The 27176-nt window shown below is 44.8% G+C and overlaps 1 protein-coding gene across 2 annotated transcripts in view; it reads left to right on the top strand.

The window, feature by feature from the left end:
- The window catches only part of UAP1 (UDP-N-acetylglucosamine pyrophosphorylase 1), a 148318-nt gene that overhangs the window by 7187 nt on the left and 113955 nt on the right, over nt 1-27176 (top strand). For both annotated transcript variants that reach the window (XM_078687169.1, XM_078687179.1), the window contains exon 2: nt 1697-2008. In XM_078687169.1, the coding sequence (XP_078543295.1) occupies nt 1697-2008 (312 nt within the window). The remainder of the gene's footprint in view (nt 1-1696; nt 2009-27176) is intronic.

Genomic DNA, 27176 nt, shown 5'->3' on the forward strand with positions numbered 1-27176 from the left:
GCGTACCCGGTGACACGGATTCCCATGTGTCTTATGTAGCAGCCCCATGATTCTAAAGTAGCTGGACTTATGGACCCTTTTTGCTAGGACATTGAAATGAGAATGAGTTATTGTGTTTAGATACATGAAAGTTTTGTGCTCTGGGAAAGCTTCTTGCTGTATGAAATCTCTTATGCCGTGGAAATACAGGTTTGAGCTTGGAATCTACTGTTTGTACTTGGCATAGCAGCTGCAGATATGGCATCTGTTGCATCTGGAGCAAGGCAGCTAGAAAAAGGGCACAATTGAGTTTTAATTAAACAAGCTGGTGGCATGGATGCCCTGTTGCATGGGTTTGGACAGCTTGGAACAAAAAACATCTTGTGTCTGGGTAGGGCAGCAGTGCATGCGATCTGGAGCAAGGTAGCTGGGAGCATTGGATTCCTTTGTGCACAGAGGTGGGAGAATAGAACTACTTTACTTCAGGGTTTGACAGCTAGCAGCATAGAATCGTTCAGATCACATCAGAACATTAAATACAAAAACGCATTTTCATGGCTTTTGGGAGAAATTGGTTCCTTGTGGCCATGGCATACTACCTGTAATAATGGAGCCCCTTCTGCCTCTGGGATCACAGAACTCCTGCTAGTAGGATCACCTGAAAGCATTAAAACCAAAGTGTCTGGAAGCATAGATCTTGTGGAGCCCAGAACAGCTCGAAGCATGGCATTCTTTTGAACTGGAGCAGCTCTAATCTTGAACATTAATACTTGCAGCACTTGGAAACATCGAGCTCTCAGTGCCTGGAGCAGTCAGGATCCTAGGATGCTTAGTGTGTATAGCAGGCTGGAACCTGGAGCCTTAATGTCTGTAGTGGGTGGAAGCGAGGAACAATACGTGACTGGAGCAGCAGGTATCCTGAAAGGTGTAGTAACTAGAGCTCCATGCTCCTGGAAAGATTAGGCCCTAACACAGGTGGCATCCTGGAACCTGTGGTGTCTGGAGCAACTAGGACGTGGTAATCTTGGCGCACACGGCACCTGGCATCCCAGAACCTACAGTGCATGTAGAAACTGGAAGCATTATTCTATTTGTAGCTTTGTAATGCTGGGCGATGCTCCTTAGTCCAGAGGCTTTCTTCATTCAGTGTCCTACTGTCCTTCTTTTCGATTGTTACATACACACAGAAACATAGGGATGGAAGTATCAGTTTTGTTTATTCGTTGTAAAGACTGTTAATTTTTCTGTATTTTAATTAATACAAAATGTGGTTATAAGGTAGTGTTCCTTTAACCTTCATATTCTGCTGATACAAATGCACCCTTAGATGGTCACCTATGCATGTTGAGAGTTACCATTTTCTTTCAGAAAAACACTTTCCAAACATTTTTTTTAAAGGATTGTACAGTCTACTTTTTTACAATCCAGCTCAAGTGCCCCTCTTTTTTTTCTAGCTACAATTCCTGTTTCCTTCCCCCAGTGCTGTGACGTGTCCAGACCTCTGGTACAGGGCCATGTCCCTCGAAAGGTGATGATTCTTCAGCCCCCAACAAACAGTGTGTGGTATATGTTGGAAGGGGCTAATGTGTTCACAAAACAGAGCCACTTATGTCAACCTATGGCCGACTGTAACTTGACTCTATGCTGAGCTACCCAATTAATTTAACACGCTGAAAGCTCGCTTTACGATTGCCCATTGTCTGTCTTTCTATTTCAGATGCTGCTTGGAGTCCTGGTCCTTGCTTCACCATGAACATGAATGCACTGCAGCAAAGGCTGGCAGAAGCTGGCCAGTCTCACCTGCTGCAGTACTGGGAGGAGCTTTCCTATGATCAGCAGCTGGACCTGCTGGGTGAGCTCCAGGGCATGGACTTCACCGAGTTGAATATGTTCTTCCAGAGGGCTATGAAAGGGTTTGGCAGCTTGGCCAACCAGGAGAAGGTGGATGCACGCATGGAAGCTGTCCCTAAAGATGTGTTGGGCAGTGCCACCAGAGATGGAGACCAGCTTCACGACTGGGAGCAGGAAGGTATACTTATTTTAATCTTTGGATGTGATTGAATAAAAATGTCATTGGAACAGATGCCGTTGACCTAGGTGAACTTGGACAATAGCAGTCAAAGTTGCCGATTGGCACAAAACTGGTGAATCGATCACATTGAGTACCGAAAAAAAAGTTCTCCCAGCTATTGTACGTGCTAACACGCTCATGTCTGTTGAACAGATTTAAGGAAAGGCCCCCATATTTTCTAGGAACATGCCCACTATAAATCGTTTGAATGGGGATCGGACCTCTGCCTCCCTCACAGTGAGCAAGAGACCCGCTTGCCATGTACAAACACTTGTCTACAGAGAGTCTATTGGCTGCATGGCATGCTACACACAGCATACTGTTCCTTGGTTGGCCTATCTGGGCTTTACTGACCCATATGATAAGTGTGTCCACCAGCTTTGGAAATCGCACTGAATCATTATATGAAATTAAATGTACCGTCGCTTAACACATCACGTTGTCTCCTTTATGGTCCAAAATCTGTTACATAATGCAGCTCTTCTGTTCGCCTTCAGCGCCATAGGAGGTCATTTTATTTGTCTGACACCAAGTAGACACCACAGTAGCTTGTCAATAGTAGGCAGGTATATCTGGTTAGTCTTTGAGAGTTGGCTCAGATGCCGTGAACTACTGTAGGCATTCATTATAACACGCTGTGAGGGTATGGCGGTTAAGGCTCTCCCTCCACAGAGGCCGCTGCATGAGCTTGTTTATCATTGACACCCTTATCCAGGTTTCACAAGTTAGCTGTAGAAGGCTTGCTTTAATTACGTGGACACTTATGACTCCCTACTTACTTGGTTTATCCTAACTCCACTCAACTCGGATCTTTCTCTTCCTAGCCATGAACTTTAAACTAAACAATATAACTTTATAAATAAATTAAAAAAAGTATCCTCATTTTAAAACTCAATGCATTTCCGTTAAGCAAACAATCCGTACTAAAAATGCTGTATCATTTTCATGAATCCCAGTAACTAACATTCTTTTGTGGAGTACTGTTACCCTGTTAATTATTTACAGTTTATCTTCAGTTTGTTCTCCACCTGAGACAGCCAATGTTATGCAAATATAGACCGAGCAGGAAATTATTTCAAGGTATCAATACCTGAAATGCCCAATACATAAGAAATATCTTGCACAAAACCTGCTTTACAAAAGGTAGGAAATCCAGGCAATTTAATAATGCATTTATGAGTGACCAGGTCTAGTATTTTACAGGTACTTGTGAGTTTATCACGGTGGTGATTCTCAGTAACTGTTATGTTACTGGTATTTGTATAGCTTGTTGACATTTTTATTAGAAGAGACTCAACTTCATTTTATGTAACACACAGATAATGCTTGTTGATATGCCCATAGTCTTCCTAAAGTTCACTCTTGCACAGAGCTCGTAGTGTTCACTAACTAAATCCATTCAACTGAAATGCCATCTTGTCATCCACACCTGCTGCTCTGTGTTATTCTTACGCCTCCGCTAAGTTCTCAAATTGACACCTGTTTTTTCTTCAGGTGGCCTATTTTCTTGGAAAAATGCACCAGCACACAATAATGATTGAATAATAAGTCCTCCCAGTAAATAAATTACTGCTCGCCTTGGAAGTGGCTGCCTTCTATCCTCATTAGGGGAAAATGCAGTACAAGTCCTTCCTTTCTCTCTTGATGGCTTTCCTGCACCACAAGTCTTTATTTATTTATTTATTAAGTTTTATATAGCGCAGACTTGATCCCGAAGGATATCAGAGCGCTTTACAATTTGAGACAAAGGTAACAAATCAAAACATTAGTCTAACAGGGTTCTGAGTCTTGCCTTCCCCAACGATACATAGGGTTTACTCCTTGTCTTAACTCCACTGTGTACATTGTCAGCTGCCCGTCAAATCGAGGTATGCTCTGTAGGTCTAAAAGGCCAAAGCGGCTCTTTGGCTGTGCACCACTTCATCTATCTCTCATCCAGAGGGAACTCATTTTATCTGCTGTCAGAACAAGCATTCTCTCCTTTGGATTGAGATTGGAGCTACATGTGGCACGTTAAGTCTCATATTCTACGTAGTGCAAAGGTCTTAAAACCTTTTAAATGTTGAGCCCCCATTGATGAAAGTGGTTTGGCCAATGACCCACATCCAGTAAAATCTACATTTTCACATCAATATAAATTGATAAATATTGCAAGCAAGCTTAAACAATGTGTGAGGGCACTTTTTTTGACAAATGTAGACAATGCTAATATTCAGTAGTGTATTTTTAATTGGTATAGTGAATACATGACATGTAAACTATTGCATGTGAGCGTAACATTTAAAGGGTGGTTTGAGCAGGGAGGCATTTTCATAGAAAAGCCCATAGCAATACTTGGGTTCTCACAATAAATGCATCATTTGAAATTGCTAATCTTGTGAGCGAGGCAAAATATCTAGAAGACACCAGGGACCAAGGAGTAACGCTGTACAAAAATAGTGTTTGTCATTGATCCTACTGATACCTATTAGTTCACAACAATTTTTAGGTTTTCAAACAAAGAAAAATCATTTTGACAAGTATGTTTGCATAATGCTATTGGCTTCAGAGATGCTTGTGAAGTGGCAGATGTAGTTTCAGGCATCATTGGGAGATCTTCATGCCTCCCATCTCCGGGCACTACTCAGTTTGAAGACCACTGAAGCAGTGGTCTTTACCTTGTTTACCAAAAGAACAAAATCAACCGAACTTCCCCACCTTATTCCTTGTAGATCTTCAAATTTGTATATAAAAAGTAAAGCTGTTTCTTGGGAGTAACAAAAGAAGCCGTATTATGGGAAGTGCCCCCTGGGTGCGCAACGGGCATGTGCACCCTTTTGGCGTGCCCCTGGGGCACTTTGGTATTACAGAAAGGGCCACAGGCACTTGTGCTGTCCTTTCTATAATATAGATGGCTCTGGGGCACATTTAGTGCCAGCGCTATTACCAGAGGGTGTTCCCTCATTTGCATGGGGACTTGGCCCCACGCAAATGAGGGAATCCCTTTGCCTCTGTGCCCGTGCCTTATTATAGACACAGACGCAAAAGAAAAGCAGCTGTTGGGAGTCGCACTGTCAGTGCGCCCCCTGATGTAGCCCTCTATAGCTCCCCCCCCCCCCCCCAGACACCCCCTTGCAGGAAGGGGCAGTAACTCACTGCACCCGCCTGCAAATAGCTCTCTCACCCCTCTTAAAAATACAGGCGGGTTGCCGCCTGTTAGTGAAACACAGAGCAGCTGCTTCAAAGGCGCTCTGTATTTTGATTGAATGTACTGCCCTGGGTGCAGCACGACTTTGCGACTGCCCTGGGTGCAGCCCATTCAACATAATACAGCGCACTCTCCTTGTTAGCACCGAGCACACCTTTTGAAAGGTGCGCCCAGCGCTAACGAGGAAAAAGCGTTGCATTGCATAATACAGCCACTTGTGTCTTCATTACCAAAATAAAACAATGGAGTCCATTGGATTGGTATTGAGAGGACGCATGGCTGAGTAGACTCATTGGAATATCAATCTGTGAAATTTAGGTCACTTACATATTTCAATAACGGATGCCTTTAGATCCCCCAATGTTAGGCACATCATTTATCAGGCTTCTGAGCAATGATTTGTGCTCTGACCTCAAGAACTGCGCTGAGGCTCAGCACACATTGAAAGGATGATAGGAGTCAGCTCGATCATTACACATGTCGCCGACTTTACGTTTCAGAACCACTAATTCTCTCCAATGCATGATATAAACTTTGTGATATTGAAAGCTTGCAATGTCCCCAGAAAGTAGTTGAAAACAGAGCACGTCAAACATGCCATTATTTGACCAGAAGCTAATTCAAAAGACATTGTTTACCTCACCTAAATAAATCAGTTATCCGTAGATTAGGTGTCTCTCTCTCTTTATCCCTTTATAAAAGTTTTTATTTTATTTGTTATTTAATGGGCTGGTTTGAAGACTACAACCCACTTCATGTCACTAAGAGTACCCAGAGCCCCCAGTATTTGTAGCTGGACAGATGTTTTGGCCAAATGTTTGTTCTGGATGCTGTTGCACTTTTTTGTGTTAGTTGGATGTTGTTTCTAAATTATTTGCTTTTGCTGGCTTTCCGTTTCTTTATGTGATGAGGTGGTACTTCCCACTGCAGTGGTGGTTAATCCATCACCTGCCCCATTCTGCTGTCAACCGTCTTGCTTTGTTAAAGTTAGTTCAAGGGGCCACAGGTCTGTAATTTAATCTGATGTATTCCAAACCTATTCTGCTTCACAGGGCTTGTTCAGGGGGGCATAGTTTAAGAAGTGATTACTGGGCCTCAGCTGTAGTGGTTGGGGCCTATTACCCCTGTTGTTCTGGGATCTGTCCTACTGTTATGTTGCAGACTGTGGCAAGTACTCCCCTACGTTACTTGACTCTCAGCATAGCAAGGTCGAGCAGTCCAAGGCATGGCGCAAATCTCAAGCATCAAACAAACATTGGAGGAGTACCATCAGGATTTGCTCGAAAAGCAATCTGAGTGGGATGACTACAAAAGAATGAGAAGAGAGTCCTTCTTTTATTCATAAAACCCCTCACTCACCAACCTGGTTGGTGACATGCTTCATCATCGGGGTCCACCCTGATAGCCGAGTGCCATCAGGGTGTGCTTCGACACCTGGATTACTGTGGAGCTGGTATTTGTGTGAGTGGTGTAAACAAAAAAGTGTTAAAAATTGTCCTGGTATAACTTGTGTGCAATACAATTTTATTCTCAAGCTACTAGACAATATTAAAAGAAAGTGTGTGGATACAATAAGGTATGTTATGACCATGTGTATCACTATGTGCTAGGTCTACATGTTTCAACCCGTTAGGTGGAAAATACCGGGTTTTCTTCAGGACCGTAGGAAAATGGGTGATCAGGGCACACTAACGCCCTGCCAGTCCTAGATTCCTTAAACCTACTGACAAAAATCTGTCGTAGGGAAAATCTTAAACCCAGGTGGGCGAGAGAAAAGCAAAAAGACCTGTTGGAGAGAAAAAAGAAAAAGTCACGAGTATACCTGTTACAAGCCTGTAACGAAGTGCCGTGCTGACTCTCACGTGTCTGCTTACTTACTGTGCATCCCATTCAGAGCAGATTAGAATCGGTCGTGTTATGCAAGGCTACCCATCATTAACTACTCATGATGGTGCTTACGTGTGTTTTAAAAAACACGTACTATGACAAAGCCTATCTGAGGCTCATACTGGCACACTTATCAATTGTGGCGTGCTCAGTGATCAATATGTCGTTATTTTATCGGTCAGAAACACTCATCTATTAATTGTGCGTGGCTCGATTCCTCACATTGACACTAGCGTGAGATAACAACGACGTGTGGTGCATTCTTTATCCTTTCGTACATTCAGTCACACTAGACAAACATATATTCAACACACATAAAAAGACCAAAGGTGAACAGGGCTTACTCCTGCTCCGGGTCTTAAGGCTTCACGGGGTGGAGGGAAGGTTGGCCTCTCAGAGGGACATATTTTATGGTGGGGAGAAATGGTAGAAAGTTTGTCAGAGTTCCGGGCTGGCGGTAAGTTACCCGACACCTGGTCGGCACCTGGGCAGTCTGAAATTAGCTTACTTACAGTTTCGTAGAGGTTCAGTGGCAATGTACCTACTCGCCTCTCCAAGCCGCCCCGCTAGCGAAGAACGCCGGCCGGCGTGATTAATAGACTGAGACCGGCTTCCGGGGTGGGCGGGGTGACTAGCGTGCGTACTGACGTAGTGCTCAGTACCTCTGGTCGGTGAAAATAGTGATAGGACAAAGAGCTCGGATTGAGCTCAGGTTGCTAGGCAACATAAAACTAGACATGTTGACTCGGGGAGGCTCCGGTATGAGCTCTAAGAAGACTGAAATGGCAGTCGAATCGGGGAGCATGATAATAAGTGTATGAAGGTTTGTCAATGTCCACGGGAACACGGGCAATTTTACCAACACTCTTAGGGTAACTAGCTGTTTGCTTGTGGAAATAAATAAGAATCTAAAGAAGGGGAACTAAACCACATGGAAACACAAGGAAATGAAGTAGTTGTAGCCAGACAACCGATCATGAGGGTATGGACATAAGTAAAGGAAATGACAACAACACGTCAGTAATAATTACTGCAAGGACAGCGTATAGCGTCAATGGCGGGGTGTTCATAGTAGATTAATGAGAGGAGACTCGTCATGTCAATAAAGCATCAATTCACATGACATTGGCCCAAGGAATATTGTCATTAAGTCCTGTGACATGTGTGGATAATCTATATATCCATCTCTGTTCCTTCTCGTACAGACGTTTCTGCATGTTAGGTCCAAGGGTGATTTGTTCAATCACTCTCCATCTCATGTCGTTGGGCATGTGTTTGTGTTCAAGGAAGTGGTCAGTCAATTTTGTGGCACTTTTTCTACAGCGGATTGTGCTGTGATGCTCGCAAATCCGTTGCTTTAACTTTCTTGTTGTCATCCCTATGTATCGTTTGTTACAGGTACACTCAATTAGATAGACAATGTTGCAGCTGTTGCAGTTCGTGTGTGATTGTTGTCTCCACACTTTGCCAGTTTCAATATTCAGAGTTTTGGTGTTGCTTGTTAGGTGGCATACGCTGCAGTTGCCACAGCGAAAGTGCCCAGTGACATCGGGTAGGCCCCAAACTTTAGTAATTGATTGGCTATCGGTTGGCTTCTTTGTTTTGGGCCTGGTATTCACCAGTGTGTCTTTCAGGCTAGGTGATTTCTTATAAGAGAACATTGGCTTTTCCCAACGGAGATTGCCAGTGCTTAGAATCGACCAATGTTTGTTGATGCTTTTGGACACCTGGTTGGAGATGGCATTAAAGGTGGTAACACAAGTGAGTGGTATTGTGTTTCCTACGGGTGGTTTTTTCTCCAGGAGGGCTTCTCTAGGCTGGTTCCTAGCTCGCTTCTGGCATTTATTTATGATCTTTGTTGGGTACCCTCGTACCAGTAGCTTTCCAGTTAGGTCAGAGGCTTGTTTTTTGTATTCCGTCAGCTTGCTACAGTTGCGCCTCAATCTCAAAAATTGTCCATAGGGGAGGTTTTACCTAAGTGGCCGAGGATGAAAGCTTTCGAATTTGAGAAGGTTATTCTTGGCCGTAGGCTTATAGTGCGTTCTGGTCTCCAGATGTTCATTCTCCTTCGTGATGACTACATCAAGGAACACTATCTCTTTTTTGTCGAAGCAATGAGTGAATCTTAAGTTTTGATCACAAGTGTTGATCCAGGTTGTGAACTCCAACTGGTCTATCGGTCCTTGCCAGATTGCAAGGACGTCATCAATGTAACGTTTCCAGAATTTTATATTGTCCTTGAATGGGTTATGGTTGCTCAAGATGAACTTCTGTTCAAAATCATGGACATAAAGTCCTGCCACGCTTGGAGCAAAGACACTCCCCATTGATGTACCCCCCGTTTGCAGGTAGAGGGACCCTTCAAATTCGAAGTAGTTACGCTTTAATGCTAATTTAGCACATTCGATGTTGTATGGTGTGTTGTATGTCCAGTCCATGTCTCCCAATGTATTTTCCAGGACAGATATCGTGTCGTCTTGTGGTATTCTTGTGTACAGGCTTTCTATGTCAAAGCTGAGTAAGATTGTATTTTCATCAACGTCGATTTCCTGTAGAAGACTCAGCAAACTTTTAGTGTCTTGTAAATAGGTTGATGTGGCTTGCACAATGGACTTAAGAAAGAAGTCACAAAATCTGGACAGCGGTTCCAGTAGGGAGCCGATGCCTGAAACAATCGGACGACCTGGCGGTGGTAGTTTCCCCTTATGCATTTTAGGCAAGGTGTAGAAATACGGTAGCTTGCATTCAGTGTTGCACAAGTAGTCTGCCTCCTGTTTGGATATTTTACCTACCATTTCCGCGGTTTCCACTAGTCCTTTTATTTCTGATTGGAGTTCCAGGGTGGGATCTGATAGTTTTTTGTGTCGTTCAGCAGGCGCTGGCACTCCTCGCAGTATGCGCTTGTGTCCACGATTACTAGTCCGCCGCCCTTGTCGGCGGGTTTTATAGTGATGTTGTCGCAGGTGCGGAGATCTGTTAGTGCAGTGTGCTCTGCTCTGCTCATGTTATGGAACTGTGAAGTGTTGCTCATTTTTTCCACATCATTGTAGATGGCCTGTTCAAAGGTGATCACTTCTACCGGGACTGCATGGGTGGGCGGAATGAAGGTAGACTTTGTCCTTAGTCCGCTCTCATTCTGGTTTTCAGTGCCCGTATTGGATCCTTGTTTCTCAAAGAAAGCTTTTAGTCTTAGCTTTCTAAAGAAGTTAGCCAATTCGCAATGCAATTGGAATTTGTCCAGACGTGCAGTTGGGACGAAACCCAGGCCTTTGTTTAGGACACTCACTTCTGTTTTTGATAGGGCTCTCAAAGATAGATTAGTTACTAGGTCCTCGCATTGCTTGTTCCTGCCTTGCTCCTGGTCTGGCCGCTCACTGGGTCCTCCTCCCAATGCACTTGGTTCATTTGTCTTCCTCTTCCTTTCCCCCGCCTGCCTCTGCCTAAATAAGGGGGGGCGAAATTGGTTTTGTTGGAAGGGTGGAGGTTGAAAATGTGGTTGAAAAGGTGGCTGCCAACCGTACATCGGAAACTGGTGAGGTTGATTGTAAGGGTCTTGGAACATTGGTGGATTGAATGGTGGCCAGTGATTTTGGCCTCTGTATCCACCTCTTGGTTTTTGTTTTGTAGTGCCTGTATTTGAGCCATTGTTACTGTTTGATGAAATACTTGAAGCATCGGAGTCTGATGTTGGTTTTGTTGCTGGTACGAAATCGGGGTCAGAGTATGGATAGGTTTTCACAAAAGAAAAACATTTAAGATCTTTTTGAAATTTTGTTACTTTTTGTTGCGTAAGGTTTTCCCTGTACTCATTTATCTCTTTATTTATTTCGTCCAGCTTTTTCTTGTATCCAGATATGCTGGTTTTTAGGTTTCGTAACCTGGCGAGGGGCGAAGCCCCTCCCAGATCGAAATCTATTGTTTTTAATAGTGAGGTTAGGACAGCCTCTGTTTCCAATTGGCTAGCTCCATAAATGGAGGCTAGCCATTTGGAGGCAGAGGCTGTCAATCGCGCTTTCTCACGAAAACGCGATTCGGGGGCGTTTCTGGTGCTTTTTTTAAGCCCCGCCCCTTTGTCCCGGGCCGCGCTGCGATTGGCTGCCGGCCCGGGACACCCCCGTGACGTCATTCCCGGGCCGCGCTGTGATTGGCTGCCGGCCCGGGACACCCCCGTGACGTCAGCCAATCACAGCGCGGCCCGGGACCTGACTTGTTTATCCTCGTTTTAATGTTCACATATTTGAGCTGTCCAACGATGTTCCTCTGCTTAAGTTACATAGGTATTTAATTACGCAATGAATATGCTTGGCGATTTACGTCATTCTGTTCGTGTCATTTGTACGTTTGCAATATAAAATAAAATAGACAATATTGTTCTTGTCTACTTGTACTGTGACTACATTTCTTTAAAACTCATCACAAATATACTCACACTTAATAAAGTAACAACATCAGGACTTAAGTGTTCCCATTTTCATAGAAATGAACAAGCAATGAAACTGAATAGCTGCAGCTTGGAAGGAAGGGCGTGCACTCTGCGCATGCGCATGCTCCTGGTGACACGAAAACATACGCGCCAATTGACTCACCTTTAATAATTCGTGGCGGGCATTTTGAAATCGCCGAAGCAATAGCTGCGCACTGCTCCTGAAAGGAGGAAGCGACCGTGTGAGCGGCAGCTTCTAACCCGCAGCCCCCGCACCCCACAGCGAGCAGAGGCGCGATCGGAGGACCCCCGGGTCTGACCGGCACCTGGCACTGAGGGAGGGGCCCCAGCGAGTACCCATTGGCAGAATTTGCCCCGTCCCGTAAATCCGACATTTTGCTATCGCTTTTAATAATAAATCTGTCCCCTTTGCGAGACCTATTCACGATTTGCCCAGGATCACACCATTGCAGCTAGTCTGACTCTTTTTAAATTCAGTGATTTTTATTCACACTCTTCAATTCGGAGACGAGCATAGCATGGCGGGTGAGTGTCCGCCGATGACACCCCTGAAAAGTGCCCCTTGCCACGATGACTCCGGCTTCGCCTTTTCTCCTGGTCAGACCCCGTGGGGACAGACTCCCTCTCCGCCAGCACAGGTCCAGACGCACCGCAATGGCGTGTCGCCCACCAGGAAGAGGCGTGAATTTGAGGGCGATGCCCTCCTAACCATCGGGGGAAGCACAGAGGAGGAGGAGCGGAGCTCGGAGCAGGCAGATCCGCGCCAAGCCGGACCCCGCGGGGACAAGTGGGCATGGACGAGAGATGGACGAGTGCTTATAGGTGAGCAGCGGGGGCAGCTGGGCCGACGTGCGCCCCCGAGATACAATGTATCCAGCCTCGGACACAATGTAGCCTCTCCCACACACACCACCCGTGGCTCTGAGATGGGGAGGGGGTGGACTCCAGTGGCTCTTTTTTATGTGTCCTCTGTAGCCCAATGTGTGTCTTTACACATTGTGTAAACAGGCGAACCTCCCAAAGAGGGCTTCTGTACTGCCGTGGTGGGGTACCCCGGATTCTAAAGGTACCAAAGAATGTCTCTTGTGTGCCACATTACTGCAACCCTCTCCTCCTCACATGCGCAATACATGTTAGGGGATTAAAGATGGACTCCTTCGAACCCCGTGCAGAGGTGGTAGTGGCTTGCAGAGTATCACAGGAGCGCGCGCGCATTTTACAATGCTGGACACTTCGGGATTAAACCGTTTTTTTTTTTACATAAACAATTCCACATTGTTCAGGTCTACAGGGGGCTTGGTTACTCAGAACTATCCACATTAAGAGAAAAGGCGGTAGAAAACATACACAAGCACACGATGACTCACACATCGCTCATACACACTTCCTAGCGCTCCTACACACACCCACTCTCACACAGACAGTAGCCGTATATAAATCTCCCACACAGTTACAAATAACGTTCTGTCCCACAAGAACACTCGTCCAAGCGCACACGTACAAACACACACGCACAAACCGACTCTGTTACACAGACATGTATAACGTAAACAAGCACTTCGCACACGCCCATTTCAGTGTACAAGGGTGGAGCGTGTAGGTTTAGGGCACTTGAGCTTCTGCTTGCAGTTTGTTGGCTGAAGGGGTGCAATGTGTCATCTATCGACAGCAGTGCTGCAGTGTATAGTGAGTCTGCACAGTTGAGCTGCCCTGCAGCATCTCATCTCTGGGCAGCAGTGCTGCAGTTTGTAATAAGACATGTTCACTAGACATAGGGCAGTAGGAGTGCGCTGGTGCAGCATGGTCTTTTTTTACCTGTCGCCTGCCCAAGATCAGGAAGCAGGCACACCGAACAGGCAGCTCCTCACCACTTCTTGTCAGCAATAGCAACCCCCATGCCCAGCATACACAGAGAACTACACTGCTATGGCACAGCACTACCAACTGCCTGCCTTCCTGCCCCTACACTGTTACCACAGGACAGTGGCGACATTGCCCGTGTCTGCCCCGCAACACGTTGTTCCTGCCATGGAGGTTTCCCACAGCTGGGTGCAGTTAATAAGTACAGGGACCCAAAGATATGTGGCATCGCAGAATAAGAACGGACGTGGTACAGGTAGGCTTTTTAAAATGTATTTATTACTTTTCACTTTTATATAGCGCAAACTTTACCCGCAGGTATCAGAGCGCTTTAAATCAGCATGCTTATAACAAGCAAGACTAGCACTCTATATTACTGCCAACTTTGCTTAGCATAAGCAACAGCTAACCATTCACAAACAATGTTTATATACCACTTGCAAATAAAAAAAAATAATAATAATTATGCAAAGCATTGTCATTCACAATGCCAGTAACTCAAACTTTAATGCTGCGAAACCTATTGCATTGTAAATGCTTGTTATGTGAGTTTTTGTTTTTGGGATTTCAATTAGAATGGCTTCCGACAGTCTTAAAGCTGTTTTAAGAATTAGCATGATCCAGTCATGCGTACAGTGCCATGCTATTAGAGCCCAGTCTTTCCTAAAAGGCGGGTTTTCAAGAAAAATGCGGGGCGCGTTCGTTACCAAGAGACACTTGGGGGCCATATTGTTGGTCACATATTCCTTTAAGATGGTTCCATGTAGTATAGTTCTAATTCTGTTTCTCTTCATTTCGGAAAGTTTTTCCCAATCCCCTGTCTGGGAGATGGTTTGCGAAATGCTCGCGTCAGCGAACCCGGAGATATCTTCGAGGATGGCATCAATTTCCTCAGTGGAGTAGGATAGGCCTTTGTTTTCCCCCATCGTGTGCCTTGTGTGTAGGTTGTGTTAGCTAGGTGCAGGGAAGGATTACAATAAAAAGGGATAAAGAAGGACAACTCTCGCAGCTGTGCGCTGCCTGGATATAGGTAAACAAGAGGGAGAGTAAGGAAATAAATTCACAAAAGTGAATGGAGAGTACTCCTAGTCTCCTGGGTTTCAGGAGTACCATGAGTGAGTGGTTTTATAAATAAAAGAAGGACTCTCTTCTCAAACTTTTTGTAGTCATCCCACTCAGATTGCTTTTCGAGCAAATCCTGATGGTACTCCACCAATGTTTGTTTGATACTGAAACCCAGGGGACTAGGAGTACTCTCCATTCACTTTTGTGAATTTATTCCCTTACTCTCCATCTTGTTTACGCAAATCTCAAGCAGTCAAACTATGGGCTCTATAACTGAATGCTTAGCTCAGTGCAAATTAAGTCGTTCAATCACACCAAATTGTTGCATGGTTCGGGATCTCTATGGTTCTCTACACAGAGAAGCAGAAAGTCTTGGAACAGGTGAAAAAGCCTGTCCAAACACTATGGATTCAAAAATTGTGTGTTGCCACCACTGCTCATTGTGTTTGTCCAAGATAAACAGGTTGTAGTCTTGTGCGTATGCTTTTGGGCCCTTCTTCACTGCAGAGCCATGCTCTGGGACTCATGGTTAATTACGGGTGTACACCTCTGTGCGCACTCAGGATTTCTTGGGTGCTGGGCCAAAAGAGTCAGGATACCCAATTCATTTGCCATCTTGAGAATTAGGGCAGTTGTGCATGTCCATTTACCATGGATATTCCTGTCCCAGCACAGCCTGACTTTACTACTTTGTGGGCCATAGGGAAAAAGCAGTTGTCGTTGGATGTTGTTCTGGTGGCTGAGCTTGGCTGTGCCATGTTCCCTTTCCTCCTTCAATGTTGTTTGTGCTCTCAGTTTTTGCTCAGTGCTCTGTTGCTCTACAACTAGTTTCTTTCTATAGAAGTAGTAACAATACTTGCATCCTTGTATATTAGTTGCATGACCTAATTTTTGTGGATTTGCCATGTTTTACATGATGCCCTAGAATGCAGCATTTCTCATGATGCTCGTCACTTACTTTTCTTCTTCTAGCTGCTTCTGGAATTGACTTTTCATGACAGACTTGTTTGGCTCTCTTTATCCACAGGAGCAGACCTGAGAGGTGGCCTACCTACAGCTCTTCTTTTAATAACTGCATAGGGACTCCACTCAGACAGCACATTGATTGACCCATTCACACTAATTAGTGAATAACTAGATAGGAAATTCTTTACCCATGTACATATTGTGTAACCCTTGGTATCAGTTACTCAGTGGCAGCTCCTCCGCTAAGGTGGAGGAGTCTTGCCCCACTGCGCAAAAAGTAAAATAAAATGACAACATATCGATATTATAATTTTATTTTTCCTATTGCATGCAGTCAGTGGCCTGTATGTAGGCCGCGGCCGGCCATAGCAGGGGAAGAGAGGTGTGCACTCCCAAAGTGAGCATGAACTGTTTGGCCGCCCCTCTTGTGCTGACCAAATAGTTCATGCGCACTTTTCATGTTCCTATCAGGCTGCATTTCACAGCCTGGTGAGGAACATGCACAGGCTTCCTGTTCCAGTCGGAGCGCCGATCCACAGGTCAGACCAATCACAACGCTGCATTGCAGCATTGTGATTGGCTCAGGGGAGCCTGTGTTCCGGGTGCTTCCTGCTGCCGGCCGGACTGCAGAAGAGAAGAAGGAGGAGAACGCAAGGGAGGCGGTTTGCTTGCCGGTCCAAGGAAAGTGAGTTTTTTTGTTAAGTAACCTCCGCCCCCATGTTATGTTATTGCAGGGCAATTCTTTCATAGTCCTGTGACATTTGATAGGTAATGTCATCCATTTTCTGTCTTGTTGGCACTCAAAATTCTGAGATGCTTTGAACAAAAAATGTGCACTCCACCTAATTAGAAGACAATGGTACCCGGGCTTCACTTAAAGATCTAAACTTTGGGGAATGACCAAAACACATGCACAGGACTCTGTACCTGCCAGATTCAAATCCAACTGGGATGTGGTCGATAGGAAGAATCCCCTTGTACTGGGTCCTCCTACTGGATGAAACGCAGTCTTCCAGTGACCACTGCACCTTCATGTGGTATACTCCTTCATATAGGGTTGGGTGGGCTCCATATTGAAAAGTTACATGCGTCCATCAGAAAAAGATGTGGTGAAGAATGGAACTTGCAGTCTTTAACTCGAAAGCCTCAACACAAATCCTGCCATAGTGCTTGACCTGAACTCCCATCTCTGCCTGATTTCTTGCCCTGTACTGTCGTACTTGGGTAAACGTTTCAAACTTCACTGATTCTGTAAGTTTATTCTCAGATATCTAGGAAATTCACAAAACGTAAATCTGCCATTACTAGGCAATATTCAGTACTAAAATATTTCGCACAGTGCACTTTGCACTGTCCATCCAGCCTCTAAAACATGTATGGTATTTTTTGTAAGCAAATTGGCATTCATTATATTGGATTCAGAGCGATGGAAGGATTCATTTGGCTGTTATGGAATCGAACCTGAGATTTTCAAACTACCCAGGGACTATTTAGGAGGCCACACGGGCCTCTCTGAGGGAGAGAAAAGCGTACTTCTATAAAGGTGAGCCTCTACAAACTACTAGAGGGCAACAAGACTGGATTGTGAAGTGTATAGGAGGATGTTTAGGAATCTTGAATTCAAGCACACCACCATAGATTCAGTGAGTCCCAGGGCCATATTTTAAAAATGAGTACAAAGCCGAACTGCTATTGGTATACAAAATAAAGGCAAGCCACTCACCCATATCAATCAAGCAACACTTATATAGCGCAGCTTGTCACCCGAGAGGGTACCCAGGTACTGTGCTACAGGTATTAGTCGAAGAGCCAGGTATTGAGTCCTTTTCTGAAGTCAGTCAACAAGGGTAAACTACGGAGGTGGAGGGGAAGGATGTTGATGTGGGAGAAGGAGCGTCCACCAGTGCGGATGCGTGGTATCTCTGTGAGGGCGAGGTGAGTGGAGCGGAGGTTTCTGGGAGGTAAGTGGAACTTCAGGCGCTGGTTCGTGTAGGTGGGTCATTGGTCGTGGAGGACTTAGTAGGCCTGGGTCAGAAGCTTGAATTGGCATCTTTTTTGGATAAGAAGCCAGTGGAGGTCTTTCAAGTGCTGGAGTATGTGGGTGTTCTTGGGCAGATTGAGGATTAGTCTGGTTGCTGCGTTCTGGATTGTCTGGAGCCATCTCAGGAGTTCGGTGGTGGGACCTGCATAGAGTGGTTCCATAGTCCAGCCGGCTGGTGATGAGGGCCTGTGTCACAGTTTTTCCTGTGCTGATGGGGAGCCACTTGAAGACTCTGTGGTGAATGTGGAAGCAGGCTGAGGAGGCAGTGTTTACTTGATGTTTCATGGAGAGTTCTCTGTCCAGGATGATGCAGAGGTTGCGGGCATGACTTTTGGGGTGGTCGGTAGGTTCGAGGTCCACTGGCCACCAGGAGTCGGTCCACAGGAAGGTGTCTGCCGAAGATCATTAGTTCAGTTTTGTCTGTCTTCAGTTTCAGGCAGTAGTTGTTCATCCAGGTTGATACATTCTTCATAAAGTTGTGGAAGTTGGTCTTTGTCATGGTGGGGTATACTGAGAATGAGAGGACGAGCTGGGTGTCGTCATGTAGGAGATGATGTTGAGTTGTGGGTTCTCACGATGTCTGCAAGTGGTGTAATGTGGATGTTGAAGAGGGTTGGACTGAGGGATGAGTCTTAGGGGATGCCGCAGATGGTGTACTTGGGCTGTGATGTGAAGGGAGGGAGGCAAATTCTCTGGGTGTGCCCCGTGAGGAAAGATGACATCCACCTGAATACGTCATCTGTGAATCTGATCTCGCGCAGTCGATCAATGAGTGTGTGGTGAGAGACGGTATTGAAGTCAGCGAAGAGTCGAGCAGGACCAGGGTGGCTGTCTCTCCTCTGTCAAGTAGGGTGCGGATGTCATCTGTTGCGGCAATTAGGGCTGTCTAGGTGATGTGCTGGGCTCTGAATCCTAATTGGGAAGGGTCCAGCAGGTTTTTTCGCTCCAGGCACTCTGAGTTGGAGGTTGATGGCTTTCTCCAAAACTTTGGCGGGAAATGGGAACAGTGAGATGGGACGGTAGTTCTGGTGCTCTCTGCAGAGTTTCTTGAGGGTACCTCTGATGGTGGTTTTGTTGACGGTGCGGAGCTAGAAGTTCCATGATAGGCGTTGTCTCATCAGTGGTACCTTATATTTATTCAATTAAGGGATACATTTATACAATTGAGGTATTAGACAAGGCACCTAGATTTGGGGAGAGACAGAAGTTACAGAAATGTACTGTACAAAGCTGTATTAGTAGGAACCATGATAGTAAATGTAGAGGATTTAAAGGACTTTTTAAAAAATAGTAGTCTGCTTCCGAACAAAGAGGTACCAGGGAACGTTAGTCTACCTCAATGTATAGAGGCATGGGAAAATGCTAGGCTACTTTGGTATAAAGAGAGAGAGAGCAGTGTCAGTCTGCCTCGACTTATAGAGATCTAGACTTACTAGTCATCCTCCACTTAACAGAAAGGCTGTGGAATACAGTTGAATGAATGAATGAATGAATGAAAAGCAATTTTTATAGCGCAACTAAGCCCGATGGGCGTCAAGCCGCATAACCAAAAGATACCAGCTATTAAGAGATAATCTTATTGTGGGTAGGCCTTGACGAAGCACCAGGTTTTGAGCGCCTTTTTAAAAGAGGATAAAGAGGGCTGACTCTTAATATCTAGGGGGAGTGAGTTCCACAGCTTAGGGGCAACAATGGAGAATGCTCTGTTTCCCCAGCGTACCTTTTTGACACGAGGAACAACCAGCAGGTTCATCTCAGCAGATCTAAGAGACCTACCTGGCTGATAACGAGTCAGCAAATCGCTTAAAGGATCCGAAGATCTTTCCGACAAAGCTCTATAGGCTAAGCAAAGAATCTTAAAAGAGATCCTCAGATGAATAGGGAGCCAATGGAGAGTCTTTCTAGCCATAGTGGCAGAAGAAGCATTAGGAAGTGCCAGAACAAATCGGGCAGCGGCATTTTGTACGACCTGTAATCGATGAATGAGCCCCTTGTTGGTGTCTGCATAAAGTGCATTGCAGTAATCCAGCCTGGAGCCCACCAATGCCACTACTATCTGTTTCCGGACTGGGAGAGAGAGATAATGAAGAATTCTCCTGAGAATTTTTATGACCCCCCAACAAGTGGCAACCGTGCGGTTAACTTGTAGAGTCATGGACAGTGAGGTGTCAAAAATTACGCCAAGATTTCTGGCTGACAGGGAAGGAGATGGACAAGTTCCCAGTGCAGACGGCCACCACTCATTGGACCAGATATCCTGGTCTTTGCCAAAGACCAGGATCTCCGTTTTGTCACCATTCAACTTCAGGGAATTCTGAAGCATCCAGTCAGATACTGTCTGCATACAGATCCTGAAGTTGGTGGCGGATGTAGCGACTGAGTGGGCTAGTGACACCATGATTTGAGTGTCATCGGCGTATGACACCACTTCCATCCCCTGAGATTTTACTAACCTTGCAAGGGGTGCAACATAAATGTTAAATAGGGTTGGACTAAGGGCGGACCCTTGGGGCACCCCACATTGCAAGGATTTAGCAGGGGAAAGATATTCGCCAAGCTTGACTCTCTGCTCTCTATGTTGTAAAAAAGAGTGCATAAGATTAAGAGCCGCGCCGGAGATCCCTGCCTCCCTCAGCCGAGATGTTAAAATAGAGGGAGACAGGGTATCAAACGCTGCGGTGAGGTCCAGAAGGCCCAACACCGTAGTTTGGCCAGAGTCTACCTTCATACAGATATTGTTTACCACCATAGTCAGAGCAGACTCCGTACTATGTGCTTTCCGGAAACCATGCTGGGATCTATCGAGATACCCAGATGAGTCCAGAAAGGTGGAGAGATGGCAATTTAGGTGAGACTCAAGTATTTTTGCGGGAGCAGGTAACAGTGAAATGGGTCTAAAATTTTTCAACTGTACCGGGTCCAGCGTGGGCTTCTTGAGTAGCGGCTTCACTATCGCCCTCTTCCACACTAAAGGGAAGATACCTTGGGTTATAGAACCGTTCATCACCTCTAGAAGAGGTGGGAGCAGTGTGGATCTACAATCCTTCAGGATTTTCAAAGGACACGGATCAAGAGGCGATGAGGATTTAATCCTATCAAGTAAGCTCTCAAGTTCTTCCAGAGTGAGAAGTGGAAAGTCCGTTAGGGTGTTAGAATGGTCTCTAGGCCAAGCTTCTAGACTAATCAAGGTTTGAAGAGAGGAATCATCCACAGTGTTTCTTTGTGTTTCCAAGGCCAGGTAGATGTCCTCGATCTTTTTATGGAAGAACTCTGATATATTATCACAGAGCTCCTGCGAGCCCACTACAGGATCAGGCACCTGGAGGGAGCAAAGTGAGTCAACGATCTTAAATATCTCCTTAGAGGAGGTGAGGGAGGTAGTGAGATTAGTAAAGTACTGCTGTTTTTCTCTAATAACAGTAGACTTATAGTCTGTTAACAATCTCTTATGAACCTCCCTTTCGGTAGGATCCCAGGTTTTCCTCCATTTTCTTTCCTGTCTTCTGCAGCCTTGACGGAGATGTCTCAATGATTCCGTATACCACGGGGCTGTGGGCTTACGGCGAGCAGAATATCTGAAAGATAAGGGAGCTAATTCCTCCACCGCCTTAGTGATAGAATCAGAGAGTAGTTCAGCTACTTCATCCACATCTCCCGAGGAAGAGTAGCTATGCTTCTTTATAAATGGGACTAGAGCATCATTAGTGATGTTCTTAAAGCTCCTTTTTGGACCTCTAATGAAGGAGGGAAGTTCAACCATTCCCTCCGAAGAGTAGACCATCAGGAGAGGGATAGCAAAATGATCAGACCAAACTAGGGGCACCGGAGTATCTACAGACAATCTTTCGTCATTAGTAAAGACTCCGTCCAAAGCGTGGCCCGCCAAATGTGTCGAATTTTTTACAAGTTGGATACACTCACAGGCTGCAAGTGCGTCCACCAGCCTAATGGTATCATGGTCTCTTAAATTATCCAAATGAAAATTGAAATCCCCAAGAATGGTCAGATGAGAGTTACCAAAATAGGGTTCAAGAATTCTGAGAAGTTCCTCAGTGAAAGTAGCTCTGGAACCAGGGGGTCTATACAAAAAGATTCCAGAGAAGGAAACCGAAGGGGCACACAAGATAGAAAAGTGTAAAGCCTCAAAGGGATCCGAAACAACGGACAAAGGTTTAATCGTACACTGAAGGGCGGTGCTACAGAGAATAGCCAGTCCACCTCCTCTACGTTTAAATCTGTCCTGTCGGACCAGATTATACCCTTCAGGGATAGCCATCAATAAGTCATGGCCCGAAGACTCAGATGCCCAAGTTTCAGTAACAAACACCCATTCCGGTTTCCTATCTGCCACAAAATCATGAAAGGCAATATTATTTTTAATAAGGGACCTGGCATTAATCAGGAATCCCTTTTTTGTCGACAGAATCTCAGAGGAAAGGGAGTTATTCCTGAAAGCAGACGTGGGGAAAGTAGAGGGTAGGACTGCTGAATCGCACGTGTAACAGCAAGAAGCGTGCAAAATACCATCAGGAGAGAACTTATGAGTACAAGGTAGAATAGGGGGCTTAAAAGCTAGTAAATCCGAATACGAGTAATAGTAGGGTACCTTCGATTGTAGAGGAGAGAGTCCAGCGTCCAGCCCGTCCTCGGCACGGACGGGCGCAGACGTGCTGAACTCTGGCGTAACTCCGGCGTCAGTCCGGCGTCCCCGCTGCGCGTATCCGCTGCGCGTCAGCGTGACCTCCATTTAAAGCCTTCTAGCGTCCTTCTGACGACTAGAACGCGCTATGAGCCCACGCAGACCCAAGATGTCCGCCACAAATCTGTGCAAACTGGGTGAAAGGGTCCGCCCAACAGCGGTGGGTTTTAAAGCATTTAACGTGCAAGCGAGGGGACAAGGGATAAAAGCAGGGGAAAATGCGATGTAAACAAAATTGTAACACAAATACCAAATAGGGAGTTTTAAAATCAACGAGTGGCCGCTCTTGAATCGGGGACCACCCGCAATGCGAAAGTGTTGTACGAAATAGCTGGAGTTACCAGGGCGCCTAATTTTCCCTCCTTTAAAGCCTTCTAGCGTCCTTCTGATGACTAGAACGCGCTATGAGCCCATGCAGACCCAAGATGTCCGCCACAAATCTGTGCAAACCGGGTGAAAGGGTCCGCCCAACAGCGGTGGGTTTTAAAGCATTTAACGTGCAAGCGAGGGGACAAGGGATAAAAGCAGGGGAAAATGCGATGTAAACAAAATTGTAACACAAATACCAAATAGGGAGTTTTAAAATCAACGAGTGGCCGCTCTTGAATCAGGGACCACCCGCAATGCGAAAGTGTTGCACGAAATAGCTGGAGTTGAAAAGGGAAAAGGGAGTTGAAAAGGGAAAGTGCATATCAAGCTCTATACTAAAGCGGAAGTAAAGAGGAAGTAATACAGGAAGTTTTTGACACCAGAGGTTCTTGTGGGATTCAGCAGCAGACTTTTCTTTTTCTGATGTCCTGTAGAAAGCACATCCTGATGGTACAGGATGTGGGCCGTCTACCATTTTCTCGTTGCAATTCACATTTTATGTCCTTAGTTTCTGGGTCAGAATTCTGCGGATTCATGAATTAGCAGCAGAAATCTTTGTGTAAAATAAGAAATGTAAATGTTGTTATTTCAGATGTTACTTAAAATGGAAAGTACACAAGATACACATTTGCTTCAAAAGTCTTTAGGCAGATGTTTCGTGTAAAATACTCTTTCTATTAGCCCAAATCATGACATCAAAACTATATTTGAGAATTTAGTATATTCCCTCACTTATGCTTCCCACTCCTATCTTTCAGGTTCCTCTTCTATCCCAACAGAGAGGCTTTTTTCATACTTCATTCTTGACTCAAAATACTGTGGTCTTTATTAAAAATGTGGGTTGCCTTTGAAAAACTCAGTAACTCTTAGTCTGAGGGCACAAGAGGGACATATTGTACAGGAATGCATCATATAAAAAAAGTCAAATTATGGTGCAATAAAAACACTAACACTGATTGCTTTTGATACACTGAACCCAAGACGTATGAATGCTGAACGTTTGGCCGCAAAAATATGGTCTAGAAAGACAGACTTTCAGAATACTAGTGATCCTTTATTTAATAAAATCTGTGGAGCACTACGTCCAAGTATCTCTAGCCTTCTTGAAAGAGGATTGCAGTAGGACTTTTATCTTCATAAACCTGTTAAGGTCTCCGTTGAAAAGCCAGGTCTTGAGGAAACTGTAGGAAGAGGGAAGAAACTAGCAGGAAAAAGCACAACAGAGGGCAGAAAATCAAGCAAGCAGAAAAGACAAAATGGAGGGCAGAAAATAGAGCAGAAATGCAAAACCGAGCAAGAAACGAGCAGAGAAAGCACACACAGATGGCAGCAGGTAGATAGGAAGCAGAAGGTAGAGACTGTAGACAAGCAGGATAGGGGGAACTGTCACAGGGAGAGCTGGCATGACAACCTGCTTTATTGGCATGTGCTGCAGCCTCCTTTAAGTAGGTCCTAGAGAGAGGGCGAGGCGCTGGTTGGGAGGAGGAGGGAAACGGCAGGAAGAGAGAAGAAACAAGCGGAAAAAGGCAAAACGGAGGGCAGGAAAATTAGCATAAAGCAATCCCGAGCAGAAAAGTCAAAACAGAAGTCAGAAAAACGAGCAGTAGAGGCAAAACAGAGGACAGAAAAATTAGCAGAAAAGTCAAAACAGAGTAAGAAACCAGAGAGGAGGCACAAACAGAGGACAGCAGGTAGACAGGCAGCAAAGGGTAGCGGAGTGCGGACAAGCTGGACAAGAGAACGGTTGGAGGGGGAGCTGGCATGAGAATCAGACTTGTGAGTGTGGTTGAAGCAAATTTGACTACTACTCTCGAAATGTTTCAAATCATTAATCCCATTTTATCTGTACCCTGCTGAAAATTGAACGCTGTGATCTCTATGCCGGCTCACGATCTCACTTGTAAGCATGCTTCCATAGCCATACTTTAGATGCACATTCCCCACAGGATGATTAACATTTATTACATTGCAAATTGCAATATTATTTGTTTATTTATATAGTTGACTCAAAATACATCACCATTTAATTATTCTGTTATCCAAAATAAACCACGTTTGTGATTGCTCGTGCCTATTTCCAAGGCTGTCTAGATTTCTTTGTTCTACCACGCATTGTTCTGTTTGTCTGCCCTGTTGTGTTTTGTATTGCCTGCAAAAGATGGAAGCCTTAGTCCTTGCATTATCTTCAAAGTAATTTATATAAACGTATTAAAAGACAATAGACCCAGTAATGGACCCCCTGAAAATCTACTGTAAGGACCTCACTATTCAGCAACGTCGCTGTTGACGTCTAACCTCTAAAGGCTACCTTTCAATCTCCTTTCAATCCTTTGAACATTGTCTGTACTCTTCTAGGCTATTGTTTATACCAGGTTAAAATATTTATTTACTACCTCAAAAATAACTCTTGGCTGGTCAAGGTAATGCTTAACTGGTTTTAAATTCGCCCTGTCTAGATGCTCTATAATATTTATGTTAAGAAAGAACTCTTTAAATGTTTCCTAAGAAGATGCTGGCTGTTTTGTCCTGAACCAGAATGTCGTGAATTCTCACACTTTGTTTTTGGATCACATCCATCTGTCACTGAGGAAAAAACCTGAATATTTTTGCAGAAATGTTCTCTTGATTAATTATTTCTGGTATATTTCTGCTATTGGTTATGAAGTGTTTCTGCAGTTTTCTAAAAACTATTCTAATTGTCCTTCTCCAGCTTTTTAGGTCTAGCCTGGGTAGCACATGCACTGCGAGCCATGCTGTATTGGAGTAGGCACTTGAAGTCCTGCCAACTTTACTCCCATATTTGTCATTGGCTTGTGTCTTCATCCTTCGTAAATGCTGGCTTCTGATTCGTTATTAAGCTTGTTAGTCCCTCCTTAGTACCACCATGTCTTCATTTGTTACCTCCCATGAGGACTAGCCCTTTTACTTAGGTTGTTACCTGGTACGTCTTCTTTAGTCTGTAAGCACTATTTTCTTTAATGAGTTTTCCTTACTGGAGGAGGGTCTCTAGTGCGCAGTTGTGACCGCCGGCTTGTTTATTTATTTAACTCATAGCAAACGGGGAGACAGAAGGGGCAATGGGAGATCCATTAGGCAGTTGGAATGCAATAGATCTTGCATTTGTGAGAGTTTAAGCTATTGGCATAGTAAATGACAATGCATTGTATTCATGATTTAAAAAAACAAAACGTAAATAAGAGGCATTTTTATTTACAATGGCAATAGCTCAGTCTCCCATAAATGCGCGGCCTATTGCATTACAGATGCTTGTTTGTGTTATCCTTTCAAGTTTTATTGACAGTTTGGGCAATACACTGGTCCCTGCTGCCACATAATAAAAGCAGACAAGGAGTGTTTTCATCATTGCTCCCACTGGACTGGCCAGGAGCCTTCGGGCCTACTCCAGCGATATAAGCCCTTTGCCTTCATCCTACATTTGTATAGATCTCCTACACCCTCCATGCTAAAACCACCCCACTAAGACATCTCTCTGTTGTTTTTGTAGCTTTGCAAAGTTAGTTAAAAATGATCACTTCTTAGACTCATAGCTAACATGCCAATCCTCTGAATATCACTCAATTCTAAAAGCATTGTTAATTTAAACCTATGTTTGTTCCCTGACTCTGCTGTGAAGCCGGTGTGGCTGATCTCTTCCTTATTGTCCTTTATTGGGAGATTTGAAATGCCTTTTGTATTTTTTGTGTTTTTTTTTAATGCAGATTTATATAGCGCAAACACTACCTGAAGGTATTGGAGCGCTTTGCATGAGCACCAATTACGTTACACCAGGACACAGTAGTTTTATTTGGTAGGCGCTAGGAGATTAAGTGATTTGCCCAGGTTCACAGGATGCTGAGCCGACGCCGAAGCTCGAACCCGGTTCCCCAGCTCCAAAGTCGGCCGCTCTAGCCGTAAGGCTACATCCTCTCCCCAATCATCCTCTTGGTTTGGTACAGTCCTTATCATGTTACATCAGTACCTCACCTGGAAGATAACCATGTAACTCAAGCCCTTTAGTTTGTTTGACTGGCATCTTTCCATAGTGTCTGTTAAAAAAAAGAGAATAAAGTCGCTTCTAAACTGATGCATGTTAAAAAGAGTAGTTACCGTAACTGACAGTACCACTGCTTATCTGGCTGAAAAGCTCACTTTCCCCAGTTACTCACTCGCAGCACACCCACAAGACAGGATAGCATCAGAGTGGAGAGAAAGAAGTGCAAAAAAGAAAAGATGAGGGAAACAGTCCGGATGTGGGTACCATGCACACTGCGCCACTGGAACTAAGCTCAACCCAACTGATGATGCCTAAGGATGAAACCGGTCTTGGGTTGCTTGTGTTCTGGTTTAGGGAGGACCTGGGCGATCAGTTCGGACTGGACTGTTCCTATTGGAGCAGGGTAAGGACAGATTTGCATATATCTGGGTCAAGACAAAGTTGGCATTGTTTGCAAAATAACAATGATCTGGAATGCAGCCTGAGTAATTACCAGAGGCTGAGATTAATTCCAGTTTTTCACCCATTACTTTTTTTGTGTACTTCAATACTTGCACAACATGCCAACACTCTTATCCCTTTCTCAGAAAAGTATGCTATCGGATTACAGATAG

Source organism: Lissotriton helveticus, chromosome 1_1 (assembly GCF_964261635.1).
Source record: "Lissotriton helveticus chromosome 1_1, aLisHel1.1, whole genome shotgun sequence".
Taxonomy (NCBI): Eukaryota; Metazoa; Chordata; class Amphibia; order Caudata; family Salamandridae; genus Lissotriton; species Lissotriton helveticus.